A 12,888-nucleotide genomic window follows, 5' to 3' on the forward strand; every position below is an offset into this window, starting at 1 on the left:
CACGTCTTGAGGACGATTACTTTTATTCCTAGTTCTTTAACTAATCCGCTTTCTAGTGGTTTTAGTTGTAGTGTTGTTCATGGGTCGCTCTCACTGACCAGTCCAAGAGGCTACATAACATTTGCATTACTCTGCTGTGAACATGTACTGTAGGTGCGCTTTGAGACGGTGTCGTCGTTAAGGTTAAAGGATCATTCAGTTAGACAGCTAGATTCACTTTCGTTGGCCAATCTTGAGCTTTGGCTCGTCAGCCTCAACCTCTCCTCTCCTGCTTGATTTAGTTGCACATCTGCTATCTTTCGTCATCTTCGTACTGAAAGAAGAGCCAGAATAGACAAGGAACCCAGACTGTGTGTAAAGAGTTTTTATTCTATCCTGTCTGTCTGCGGAGGCCTGGGACATTTAACGACCTGGACAGACACTCCTCCTCACTCAGACCTGACTGATGACTGATTTATATGAAGTGATACCACCTACATGACAGACCTGACTGATGACTGATTTATATGAAGTGATACCACCTACATGACAGACCTGACTGATGACTGATTTATATGAAGTGATACCACCTACATGACAGACCTGACTGATGACTGATTTATATGAAGTGATACCACCTACATGACAGACCATTATACATACTGTCAACAGTTGAAACTTGTTTTAATCGTTCATTTTAGAATGTTTCAGTTAGTTAATTTGTAGTGAGGACATCTGTCAAACTTTATTGGAAGTGCACCACCTATATAAGGATTTCTTAATCCCTCTGTACATCCTCCTCAGACCTGTCTACTTAATCCCTCTGTACATCCTCCTCAGACCTGTCTACTTAATCCCTCCGTACATCCTCCTCAGACCTGTCTACTTAATCCCTCCGTACATCCTCCTCAGACCTGTCTACTTAATCCCTCCGTACATCCTCCTCAGACCTGTCTACTTAATCCCTCCGTACATCCTCCTCAGACCTGTCTACTTAATCCCTCTGTACATCCTCCTCAGACCTGTCTACTTAATCCCTCTGTACATCCTCCTCAGACCTGTCCACATACTCCCTCTGTACATCCTCCTCAGACCTGTCTACTTAATCCCTCTGTACATCCTTCTCAGACCTGTCTACTTAATCCCTCTGTACACCCTCCTCAGGCCTGTCTACTTAATCCCTCTGTACATCCTTCTCAGACCTGTCTACTTAATCCCTCTGTACACCCTCCTCAGGCCTGTCTACTTAATCCCTCTGTACATCCTCCTCAGACCTGTCTACTTAATCCCTCTGTACACCCTCCTCAGGCCTGTCTACTTTATCCCTCTGTACATCCTCCTCAGACCTGTCTACTTAATCCCTCTGTACATTCTCCTCAGACCTGTCTACTTAATCCCTCTGTACATCCTCCTCAGACCTGTCTACTTAATCCCTCTGTACATCCTCCTCAGACCTGTCTACTTAATCCCTCTGTACATCCTCCTCAGACCTGTCTACTTAATCCCTCTGTACATCCTCCTCAAACCTACTTAATCCCTCTGTACATCCTCCTCAGACCTGTCTACTTAATCCCTCTGTACATCCTCCTCAGAGCTGTCTACTTAATCCCTCTGTACACCCTCCTCAGATCTGTCTACTTAATCCCTCTGTACATCCTCCTCAGACCTGTCTACTTAATCCGTCCGTACATCCTCCTCAGACCTGTCTACTTAATCCCTCTGTACACCCTCCTCAGACCTGTCTACTTTATCCCTCTGTACATCCTCCTCAGACCTGTCTACTTAATCCCTCTGTACATTCTCCTCAGACCTGTCTACTTAATCCCTCTGTACATCCTCCTCAGACCTGTCTACTTAATCCCTCTGTACATCCTCCTCAGACCTGTCTACTTAATCCCTCTGTACATCCTCCTCAGACCTGTCTACTTAATCCCTCCGTACATCCTCCTCAGACCTGTCTACTTAATCCCTCTGTACATCCTCCTCAGACCTGTCTACTTAATCCCTCTGTACATCCTCCTCAGACCTGTCTACTTAATCCCTCTGTACATCCTCCTCAGACCTGTCTACTTAATCCCTCTGTACATCCTCCTCAGACCTGTCTACTTAATCCCTCTGTACATCCTCCTCAGACCTGTCTACTTAATCCCTCTGTACATCCTCCTCAGACCTGTCTACTTAATCCCTCTGTACATCCTCCTCAGACCTGTCTACTTAATCCCTCTGTACATCCTCCTCAGACCTGTCTACTTAATCCCTCTGTACATCCTCCTCAGACCTGTCTACTTAATCCCTCTGTACATCCTCCTCAGACCTGTCCACTTTAGGGCACACGTATACCTACATAAGGACTTCATAACACAATCCTAATCCATCCATACACATAATCCTCAGACCTGTCTAACTAACGTAGTATTGACAGATGTCCTACCCGGTAACACTTTATTTGAGGAGCAAAACCTATTAGGTTACATAAGTGCTTCATAACACATTCATAATCCATACACTGCACTCATAAGCAGAATTCTCTGAATATCCTTTTATGTTACACAATGTCCGTAACTTCAAATGAACACAATCTAATTCAATGAAGGATATAAAACAAGTGTAACTTGTCGACTTTAAAAAACATAGCCTATACTTTGAGTCAGCATGCTGTTGTGTAACAATGACTATCTAACCTAATCACCGTTCTGAGGCCACCAATGTGCACCACACTGTTTGTTGTTGTCACTTCCTCTTGGAGACAACCACCAGGAAACTGGAACATGTGGTACGAATACACAATACATGTACATACATGTCCTTCCTGAGAGAGTGAACATGAAGTACAGACGCGTGAAAGAGGAGCTAAGGCTATGTTATAAAAGACTGTACATACAGGACGGGGGGAGAGAGAGAGGGGAGAGAGAGAGAGAGGGGAGGGGGAGAGAGAGAGAGGGGAGGGGTGGGGGAGAGAGCGAAGGAGGGGGGGAGAGAGACAGAGGAGAGGGGGGGAGAGAGAGAGAGAGGGCAAAGGAGGGGGGAGAGAGCGAAGGAGGGGGGAGAGAGCGAAGGAGGAGGGGAGAGAGCGAAGGAGGGGGGAGAGACAGAGGAGAGAGAGACGGAGAGGGGGAGAGAGAGACAGAGAGGGGAGCGAGGGGAGAGACAGAGAGGGGAGAGAGAGACAGAGAGGGGAGACAGAGAGTGGGGGGAGAGAGAGGGGGTAGGGGGGAGAGACAACGGAGGGGAGAGAGAGAGTGGGGGGAGAGAGAAGTTATGTCAGTATAGGAGAAGTTATGTCACTACAGTTACAAAGCATGTCAATAGCCTGACGTTGTGTTGTTCCACAGACGAGGTAAGAATAGTCTACATTACTAGCTATAGGCCTAATCTTTCCTGAACATGTGTACTGTAGTTACAGCATATGACAGAGAGACCGAGAGAGAGACCGAGAGAGAGACCGAGAGAGAGACCGAGAGTCAGCTCCTGAGTGGCGCAGTGGTCTAAGGCACTGCATTGCAGTGCTAACTGTGCCACTAGAGATCCTGGTTCGAATCCAGGCTCTGTCGCAGCCGGCCGCGACCGGGAGACTCATGGGCGGCGCACAATTGGCCCAGCGTCGTCCAGGGTAGGGGAGGGAATGACCGGCAGGGATGTAGCTCTGTTGATAGAGCATGGCGTTTGCAACGCCAGGGTTGTGGGTTCGATTCCCATGGGGGGCCAGTATAAAAATAAAAAAAGATGAAAAAAAAAAGAAAGTAAATAAATAAAATGTATTCACTAACTGTAAGTCGCTCTGGATAAGAGCGTCTGCTAAATGACTAAAATGTAAATGTAAAATGACAGAGAGGGAGACAGAGAAGGAGACCGAAAGGGAGAGAAACTACAGTTTGTTCATAGCCTGATGTTGTGTTGTTCGTTCCACAGGTTGCGTCTCCATGAAGGGAAGGTGATTAAGGACCGCAGGCATCACCTGAGGACGTATCCCAACTGCTTCGTGGCCAAGGAGCTGATCGACTGGCTGCTGGAGCACAAGGAGGCGTCAGACAGAGACACAGCCATCAAGATCATGCAGAAACTCCTGGACCAGAGCATCATCCATCACGGTAGGGCCTTCTGACAGGACCAGTGACATCTGGGTTGTGTTCATTAGGAACCAAATGGAAGGAAACGGACTGAAACAGAGAGATTTCCTGGACCTGTCCAATAAGAAGCGCTCATTTCTGTTTTCTGTTGCTAAGCGTTTTGTTATGGTGTGCCCTAATTAATACTCCCCTGAGCTTGGCATTTTCTGGGAACAGCCAGATCCTGCTTCTCTACAGTCTTCTGACATCTGGGTCTCATTCATTACGGCAATCGACAGAAAATGTTTTTTTTGTATCCAGATAGTCCTTCCCTCTTTCAAACGGTTTTTCTTTCGTTTGGTGCCTAATGTTTTTTGGGGTCATTTTCTGTGAAGAGACAAATCCTCTGTCTCTCTAGTTCTGTTGGCTGTCTTTTCTCTCAGCCAGTTTGGATGTAGCCTAGCACAACAATGTCTTGTTGAAGGTTAATATGTAGGATGACCTATGAGTTTCCAGAAAGCTGTGTAGCTAACATAACACTTTAAACTCAGACCTCACCACTCAAAGAACAGCAAAGTGCTTAATTTGTCAATTTTATATCACTTCAGAGGATTGACTGGCACTGGGTTGTCGAGAGAAATATAATGCCATTATTAACTACGAAGATTTCGGGTAAATTCACCTCTGTTTAGTGGGCTGTTTGTGTGGAAAAAAGTTGAGGCAATTGTCAGTTAGCTAAATGTAAACAAACATTGTTCCTTTTTTTGTGTTGCAGTTTGTGACGAACACAAGGAGTTCAAAGACATGAAACTCTTCTATCGCTTCAGGAAAGATGACGGGACGTTTCCGCTGGACAACGAAGCCAAGGTCTTCATGAGGGGACAACGGATATATGAAAAGTATGTTTTTCAAGTGTTACTATGTTGGTTTATTAATCAATTCAATGAACCGAGATTGCCTTTTGATCTGTTGACGGAGAGATACAAGCTTTTACTCATTTCAGTGAGTGCTTACTCACTATATACAATCAATTAAATATGTTCTGAACAGTATTCTTTTTAGGGGGTAGGCATCCTGTTTGTGTTGTTGTTTTTACCAGGCTAGTACATGGTGTTGTTCAGCAGGCAGGCGAGAGTGGTTAGAGCCTAATAGTTTCCATAGAAACCCCCTCCTCAACCGGATTGATCTCATTCAGTCACTCTGCCAGCTACAGTCATCTCTCTCTCTCTCTCTCTCTCTCTCTCTCTCTCGCTCTCTCTCTCGCTCTCGCTCTCACTCTCGCTCTCGCTCTCTCTCTCTCTCATGAGAAAATGAGTTTTGATCAGTCATAGAAATAAAAGTGCTGAAAACAAATTGGCTCCCTATTTAAAAAGACGATGGAGAACAAGTTATGAAGGAAAAATACTGGAGTTTTGGTGCAAGTCCAGCCAACTAGCGCAAAAATAATATTGCGATATTGTCAAAACAATACGATATTTCGTCAAAAATAATATCCCGATATGTAACTGCATCGACCCCCCCCCCCATCACTAAATCAAACCCCAGTCGCCAAGAGGGGTGTGTGGTCTGGAGTTGGCTGCATTACTGCTAGACCTGACTCAGCAGTAATACAGACAGAACATTCTAGCAGCATAGCCCATAGCAGCGTGCTGTGTGATTTGCTATGCAGTTTGTAGTTGGACCGTATCAACTGTCATTCATTCAGGATGGTTTCTATGGAATTGACTTTTCCTGACCTCTGTTTACTCTGTGCACTGGCAGTAAATGCTTTGTTACAGTGTGTCAACTGACAACTTAAATACTCCACTCCACTCATGACAGAGACAATTGTTATTGTTAACCCTGTTGCCTAGAGAAAGTGTTGCTGTTGTAGTTCAGTGCGTTGATTAGTTATAAACATTGCGACAGGTTTGGAAGGCAGTATGTTGAAATTCACCCTCAGGCATCTTGTATTGGCTGCTACTACCTAACTTACTACACAGGAAGAATAAAAGTGTCTGTCTCTTTAGTTTATTCTCTGTTTAAGACTAGCCTCCCTTCCGACTCTCCTTAGGCTAGCCTCCCTTCCGAGTCTCCTTAGGCTAGCCTCCCTTCCGAGTCTCCTTAGGCTAGCCTCCCTGCCCTCTCTCCTTAGGCTAGCCTCCCTTCCCTCCCTCCTTAGGCTAGCCTCCCTGCCCCCTCTCCTTAGGCTAGCCTCCCTGCCCTCTCTCCTTAGGCTAGCCTCCCTGCCCCCTCTCCTTAGGCTAGCCTCCCTGCCCCCTCTCCTTAGGCTAGCCTCCCTGCCCTCTCTCCTTAGGCTAGCCTCCCTGCCCTCTCTCCTTAGGCTAGCCTCCCTGACCTCTCTCCTTAGGCTAGCCTCCCTGCCCCCTCTCCTTAGGCTAGCCTCCCTGCCCCCTCTCCTTAGGCTAGCCTCCCTGCCCTCTCTCCTTAGGCTAGCCTCCCTTCCCTCCCTCCTTAGGCTAGCCTCCCTGCCCTCTCTCCTTAGGCTAGCCTCCCTGCCCTCTCTCCTTAGGCTAGCCTCCCTTCCCTCCCTCCTTAGGCTAGCCTCCCTGCCCCCTCTCCTTAGGCTAGCCTCCCTGCCCTCTCTCCTTAGGCTAGCCTCCCTGCCCTCTCTCCTTAGGGCTAGCCTCCCTGACCTCTCTCCTTGAGGCTAGCCTCCCTGCCCCCTCTCCTTAGGCTAGCCTCCCTGCCCCCTCTCCTTAGGCTAGCCTCCCTGCCCTCTCTCCTTAGGCTAGCCTCCCTTCCCTCCCTCCTTAGGCTAGCCTCCCTGCCCCCTCTCCTTAGGCTAGCCTCCCTGCCCCCTCTCCTTAGGCTAGCCTCCCTGCCCCCTCTCCTTAGGCTAGCCTCCTGCCCTCTCTCCTTAGGCTAGCCTCCCTGCCCTCTCTCCTTAGGCTAGCCTCCCTGCCCTCTCTCCTTAGGCTAGCCTCCCTTCCCTCTCTCCTTAGGCTAGCCTCCCTGCCCCTCTCCTTAGGCTAGCCTCCCTGCCCCCTCTCCTTAGGCTAGCCTCCCTGCCCTCTCTCCTTAGGCTAGCCTCCCTGCCCTCTCTCCTTAGGCTAGCCTCCCTTCCCCCTCTCCTTAGGCTAGCCTCCCTGCCCCCTCTCCTTAGGCTAGCCTCCCTGCCCCCTCTCCTTAGGCTAGCCTCCCTGCCCTCTCTAGCCTCCCTGCTGTCTGACTGTGTCTGTGTTGAAGCTAGCAGCCAGCTCCACAGCAACCTTCTTTATGCCAGCTCCTGCTCCAGCCCCTGTGGTGGCTGAGCCATCCTCCCCCTGAGCCCTGACCTTTACAGTGTGTGTGTGTGGGGTGTAACAGGGAGACACAGGCAGGGCCATTGTCAGTGTTATGCTAGGCAGGGCCAGTGTTAGGGTGTATTTATGTAGTCACCATGGTAGAGGGACACATTTGTGCGTAGCCTGGTTTAGTGGAAGTATGTAGGCTACACTTCAGTCTTCACACTCACCAGACTAGAAACTGAGGCCACGATTCCAACAAGCACAGCTACAAACAAACAACCTGTGCAATATGATTGACTTTGTGTGTGTCCACCCCCCCCGGAATCCCAGCCCTAGTTCCCAGTACAGGAAGAGCCATTGTATTGTCCCCCCTCCGGAATCCCAGCCCTAGTTCCCAGTACAGGAAGAGCCGTTGTATTGTTGTTGTGCACGGTCTCGAAGCATCGGGGGATAAGTCAATGGGGACAATCGCAAGGCGATGTTTAACCACCTTGTTTGACTGACTATTGTCTTCCTGCCTGAACAACCAGGATGAAAAGAAACTTTAGTTCCTGGGCATATTTACACTTGCCTGGTAAATGGGCCAGTAGTGTTTAGAGTATGCACAGCATCCAGGCTCTGTCGTAGCCGGCCGTGACCGGGAGACCCATGGGGCGGCGCACAATTGGCCCAGCGTCGTCCAGGGTAGGGGAGGGAATGGCAGGCAGGGATGTTGGTAGAGCATGGCGTTTGCAACGCCAGGGTTGTGGGTTCGATTCCCGCGGGGGGCCACTATGAAAAAAATAATTAAAAAAAATTTTAAATTTTTTTTTTAAATAAAAACACAGAAAATTAAATACAAATAAATTTAAAAAAGGAAATACCGGTATAAAATAAATAAAAATAAATGTATGCACTCACTAACTGTAAGTCGCTCTGGATAAGAGCGTCTGCTAAATGACTAAAATGTAAATGTAAATGTAGAGGGTGGTGAACAACGCCTTGGAGAATCAACAAAGAGAACCTTTCCTTCTCACAACCAGCAGGGTGGTCTAAGCCCTTAGCCCAGGCCTGTGTGAAGTTCATGTTGGCGACAGCTTCCTCGTTCCGCCTTCACAAGCAGTTTAAGCATAATGTTTCCACTGGTCTCATTTGAAGGACTTGGAGAGTCTACAGTGCATACTGGTAATTAAACGTTGGAAAGTCTACAGTGCATACTGGTAATTAAACGTTGGAAAGTCTACAGTGCATACTGGTAATTAAACGTTGGAAAGTCTACAGTGCATACTGGTAATTAAACGTTGGAAAGTCTACAGTGCATACTGATAATTAAACGTTGGAAAGTCTACAGTGCATACTGGTAATTAAACGTTGGAAAGTCTAAAGTACATACTGGTAATTAAACGTTGGAAAGTCTACAGTGCATACTGATAATTAAACGTTGGAAAGTCTACAGTGCATACTGGTAATTCAATCAATCAATCAATTTTATTTTATATAGCCCTTCTTACATCAGCTAATATCTCGAAGTGCTGTACAGAAACCCAGCCTAAAACCCCAAACAGCTAGTAATGCAGGTGTAGAAGCACGGTGGCTAGGAAAAACTCCCTAGAAAGGTCAAAACCTAGGAAGAAACCTAGAGAGGAACCAGGCTATGAGGGGTGGCCAGTCCTCTTCTGGCTGTGCCGGGTGGAGATTATAACAGAACCATGCCAAGATGTTCAAAAATGTTCATAAGTGACAAGCATGGTCAAATAATAATCAGGAATAAATCTCAGTTGGCTTTTCATAGCCGATCATTAAGAGTTGAAAACAGCAGGTCTGGGACAGGTAGGGGTTCCATAACCGCAGGCAGAACAGTTGAAACTGGAATAGCAGCAAGGCCAGGCGGACTGGGGACAGCAAGGAGTCACCACGGCCGGTAGTCCCGACGTATGGTCCTAGGGCTCAGGTCTCTCAGTTGGCTTTTCATAGCCGATCATTAAGAGTTGAAAACAGCAGGTCTGGGACAGGTAGGGGGTTTCGTAACCGCAGGCAGAACAGTTGAAACTGGAATAGCAGCAAGGCCAGGCGGACTGGGGACAGCAAGGTGTCAGCATGCCCGGTAGTCCTGACGTATGGTCCTAGGGCTCAGGTTCTCAGAGAGAACGAGAGAATTAGAGAGAGCATACTTAAATTCACACAGGACACTGGATAAAACAGGAGAAGTACTCCAGGTATAACCAACTAACCCCAGCCCCCCGACACATAAACTACTGCAGCATAAATACTGGAGGCTGAGACAGGAGCGGTCCGGAGACACTGTGGCCCCATCCGAAGAAACCCCCGGACAGGGCCAAACAGGAAGGATATAACCCCACCCACTCTGCCAAAGCACAGCCCCCGCACCACCAGAGGGATATCCTCAACCACCAACTTACAATCCTGAGACAAGGCCGAGTATAGCCCACAGAGGTCTCCACCACAGCACAAACCAAGGGGGGGCGCCAACCCAGACAGGAAGATCACGTCAGTAACTCAACCCACTCAAGTGACGCACCCCTCCTAGGGACGGCATGAAAGAGCACCAGCAAGCCAGTGACCAGCAAGCCAGTGATTTAATTAAATGTTGGAAAGTCTACAGTGCATACTGGTAATTAAACGTTGGAAAGTCTACAGTGCATACTGGTAATTAAATGTTGGAAAGTCTACAGTGCATACTGGTAATTAAATGTTGGAAAGTCTACAGTGCATACTGGTAATTAAACGTTGGAAAGTCTACAGTGCATACTGGTAATTAAACGTTGGAAAGTCTACAGTGCATACTGGTAATTAAACGTAGGAAAGTCTACAGTGCATACTGGTAATTAAACGTTGGAAAAGTCTACAGTGCATACTGGTAATTAAACGTTGGAAAGTCTACAGTGCATACTGGTAATTAAACGTTGGAAAGTCTACAGTGCATACTGGTAATTAAACGTTGGAAAGTCTACAGTGCATACTGGTAATTAAACGTTGGAAAGTCTACAGTGCATACTGGTAATTAAACGTTGGAAAGTCTACAGTGCATACTGGTAATTAAACGTTGGAAAGTCTACAGTGCATACTGGTAATTAAATGTTGGAAAGTCTACAGTGCATACTGGTAATTAAACGTTGGAAAGTCTACAGTGCATACTGGTAATTAAACTTTGGAAAGTCTACAGTGCATACTGGTAATTAAACGTTGGAAAGTCTACAGTGCATACTGGTAATTAAACGTTGGAAAGTCTACAGTGCATACAGGTAATTCAACGTTAGAAAGTCTACAGTGCATACTGGTAATTAAACGTTGGAAAGTCTACAGTGCACAGTGCATATTTAACATTCCATAGAGTAGGAGTTATTCTGCTTACAGCAAGCAGGGCTCCGGTCCCAGGGTAATACAGTTTGCATTTATCCTGTTATGTGTTGACTCGTGGCCGTCACTTTTAAGACCGGCTGTATCTGGCTAACTGCCCGCTTGGGATTAATAAAGTTTATTGAATTGAATGGAATGGAATGGAGTGGAATTGAATGTAATTGAATGTGGACAGGCTTTTCTGTGGAACGTTCAGTAGTGTAATCCTGCTCTGCCTGATGTGTTTTATATCTTGGTAGCAGCCGGGTCAAACTCTGCAAACTTCTATTTACTGTTCTGTTGATAAGAAATACAAATAATTGTTTTGAAGGAGTTTTTGAAGGATGAAGCTCAGACCGTGGGCGTGATTCAGGCACGTGTTTTAGTTTCCCCTTTCTTATCTGGCACACATTTGTTTTCTTAACTCTCATTCTAAGTCGATAATGATTTATATATTCCGTGTTACTGATTCTTAGAAATTACTTAGCTATAATCTATCTGTGTGAATTATTATCATAAAATCAAAGATTAACAACAGCGTTAATCTGAACAACAGTAAGGAAAAACATTTTAGGTTTGAAACGTCTTGCAAACATAGCCCAAGAAAATCATATAGAAACATTGCAAATGCTTATCATACAAACAAATACTACTATGAATCCCCACACTACTGATCTGTAGTGAATGGACCAGAGCCAGTTGGGCTAGCAGGGGCTAGAGCTGACAGTCTGATAGTCACAGGAGACTGTGTTGGCGTCCTAAACAGCACCCTATCCCCTACACAGTGCACTACCTTTGACCAGGGCCCTAGATAGGAATACACTTGAGTGTATAAAACATTAGGAACACCTGCTCTTTCCATAACATAGACCGACCTGGTGAATCCAGGTGAAAGCTATGATTCCCTTATTGATGTAGATGAAGGGAAGAAGACAGGTTTAAAAAAAAAGATTTTTAGGCCTTATTATAATAATAATAATAATAATATGCCATTTAGCAGACGCTTTTATCCAAAGCGACCTTGAGACAATTGAGACATGGATTGTGTATGTGTGCCATTCAGAGGTTGAATGGGCAAGACTAAAGATTTAGGTGCCTTTGAATGGGGTATGGTAGTAGGTGCCAGGCGCATGTGAAATGCACTCATAACGTATGACACAAGCAATATATTTCGACTACGGTTCGTCTGGGCTTGCTATCCAGCAAAGCTTACTGCAGGCAGCTAACTAGGCAGAGCATTGTGTCATGGGAGGAGAAATACAGAATCTTCCAAAAATTACAAAAACAAGGAATCGTGCGGTATGACTAACAAAGAAACGATAAAACATCATAATGTATATCAAATCTTACAGTAGTGCATGTATAGCCCTGTGTAGCTCAGTTGGTAGAGCATGGCGCTTGCAACGCCAGGGTTGTGGGTTTGATTCCCACAGGGGGCCAGTATGAAGAAAAAAGGAATGTATGCACTCACTAACTGTAAGTCGCTCTGGATAAGAGCGTCTGCTAAATGACTAAAATGTAACTGGTTATAAAGTGGCGGAGTTGTCCTTTTAAATGACTGACCAGACCTGCCTGGTGGTTTTAGGTCAGATGTGGATGAGATCAAAATGTGATCTGATTTATGCAGCGTTCTGAAAGGCTCTCTATTACTTCCCTTGGGAACAGGGTGTTCTTTGGGATGTATCCTGGGTGTGTGGGCCAGATGTGGGCTTGGTAATCTTTCACATGTGAAGCATCAAGACTAAAGCAAGGTTAATGGGTGGGTTAGTTGACTCAGTGATAAGGTGATAATGTGTCAGCAAACAGTCACACGTCATTGCATCCATGGAAAGAGGAATTCAGTTATGAAGAAAGAAATAATCGGTGCCCCGCCTTGGAAAAATAAGATAAACACTCAAAATACTGTAGCCACGCCATGATGATGTGGTCTGCCTTTGTTTCAATGCAAGCAGTGACAGTGAAATTGTCGCAACCCCTATGTCACGGTTTCGGCCGAGGCTGCTCCTCCTCCTGGTTCGGGCAGGCATCGGCGGTCGTCGTCCCCGGAGTACTAGCTGCCACCGATCTATGTTTCATGTTCGTTTGGTTTGGTCTTGATGTTGTACACCTGTGTCTAGTTAGTCCTCATTAGTGTTCTATTTAAGTCTCGTTGGGTGTGTCTGTGTTTGTGTGTGATTATTTCTGTCGGGTGTTGTGCTTGTATTTGCTTATTCGCTCGGTTGAGCTTCACTCCACTGTGTTGGAGCGTTTACGCACATGTTTAGTGCGCCTTTTGTTTGTGTCGCCTTCGTGCGTAG

General features: G+C 46.4%; 1 protein-coding gene across 2 annotated transcripts in view; it reads left to right on the forward strand.

Annotated features, from left to right (window-relative positions):
• deptor (DEP domain containing MTOR-interacting protein) overlaps positions 1-12,888 on the forward strand; it is a 78,843-nt gene that overhangs the window by 3,870 nt on the left and 62,085 nt on the right. For both annotated transcript variants that reach the window (XM_041902527.2, XM_041902526.2), the window contains exons 3-4: positions 3,889-4,067; positions 4,801-4,924. In XM_041902527.2, coding sequence (XP_041758461.1) covers positions 3,889-4,067; positions 4,801-4,924 — 303 coding nt within the window. The remainder of the gene's footprint in view (positions 1-3,888; positions 4,068-4,800; positions 4,925-12,888) is intronic.

This window comes from Coregonus clupeaformis, chromosome 17 (genome assembly GCF_020615455.1).
Source record: "Coregonus clupeaformis isolate EN_2021a chromosome 17, ASM2061545v1, whole genome shotgun sequence".
In the NCBI taxonomy this organism is placed as follows: Eukaryota; Metazoa; Chordata; class Actinopteri; order Salmoniformes; family Salmonidae; genus Coregonus; species Coregonus clupeaformis.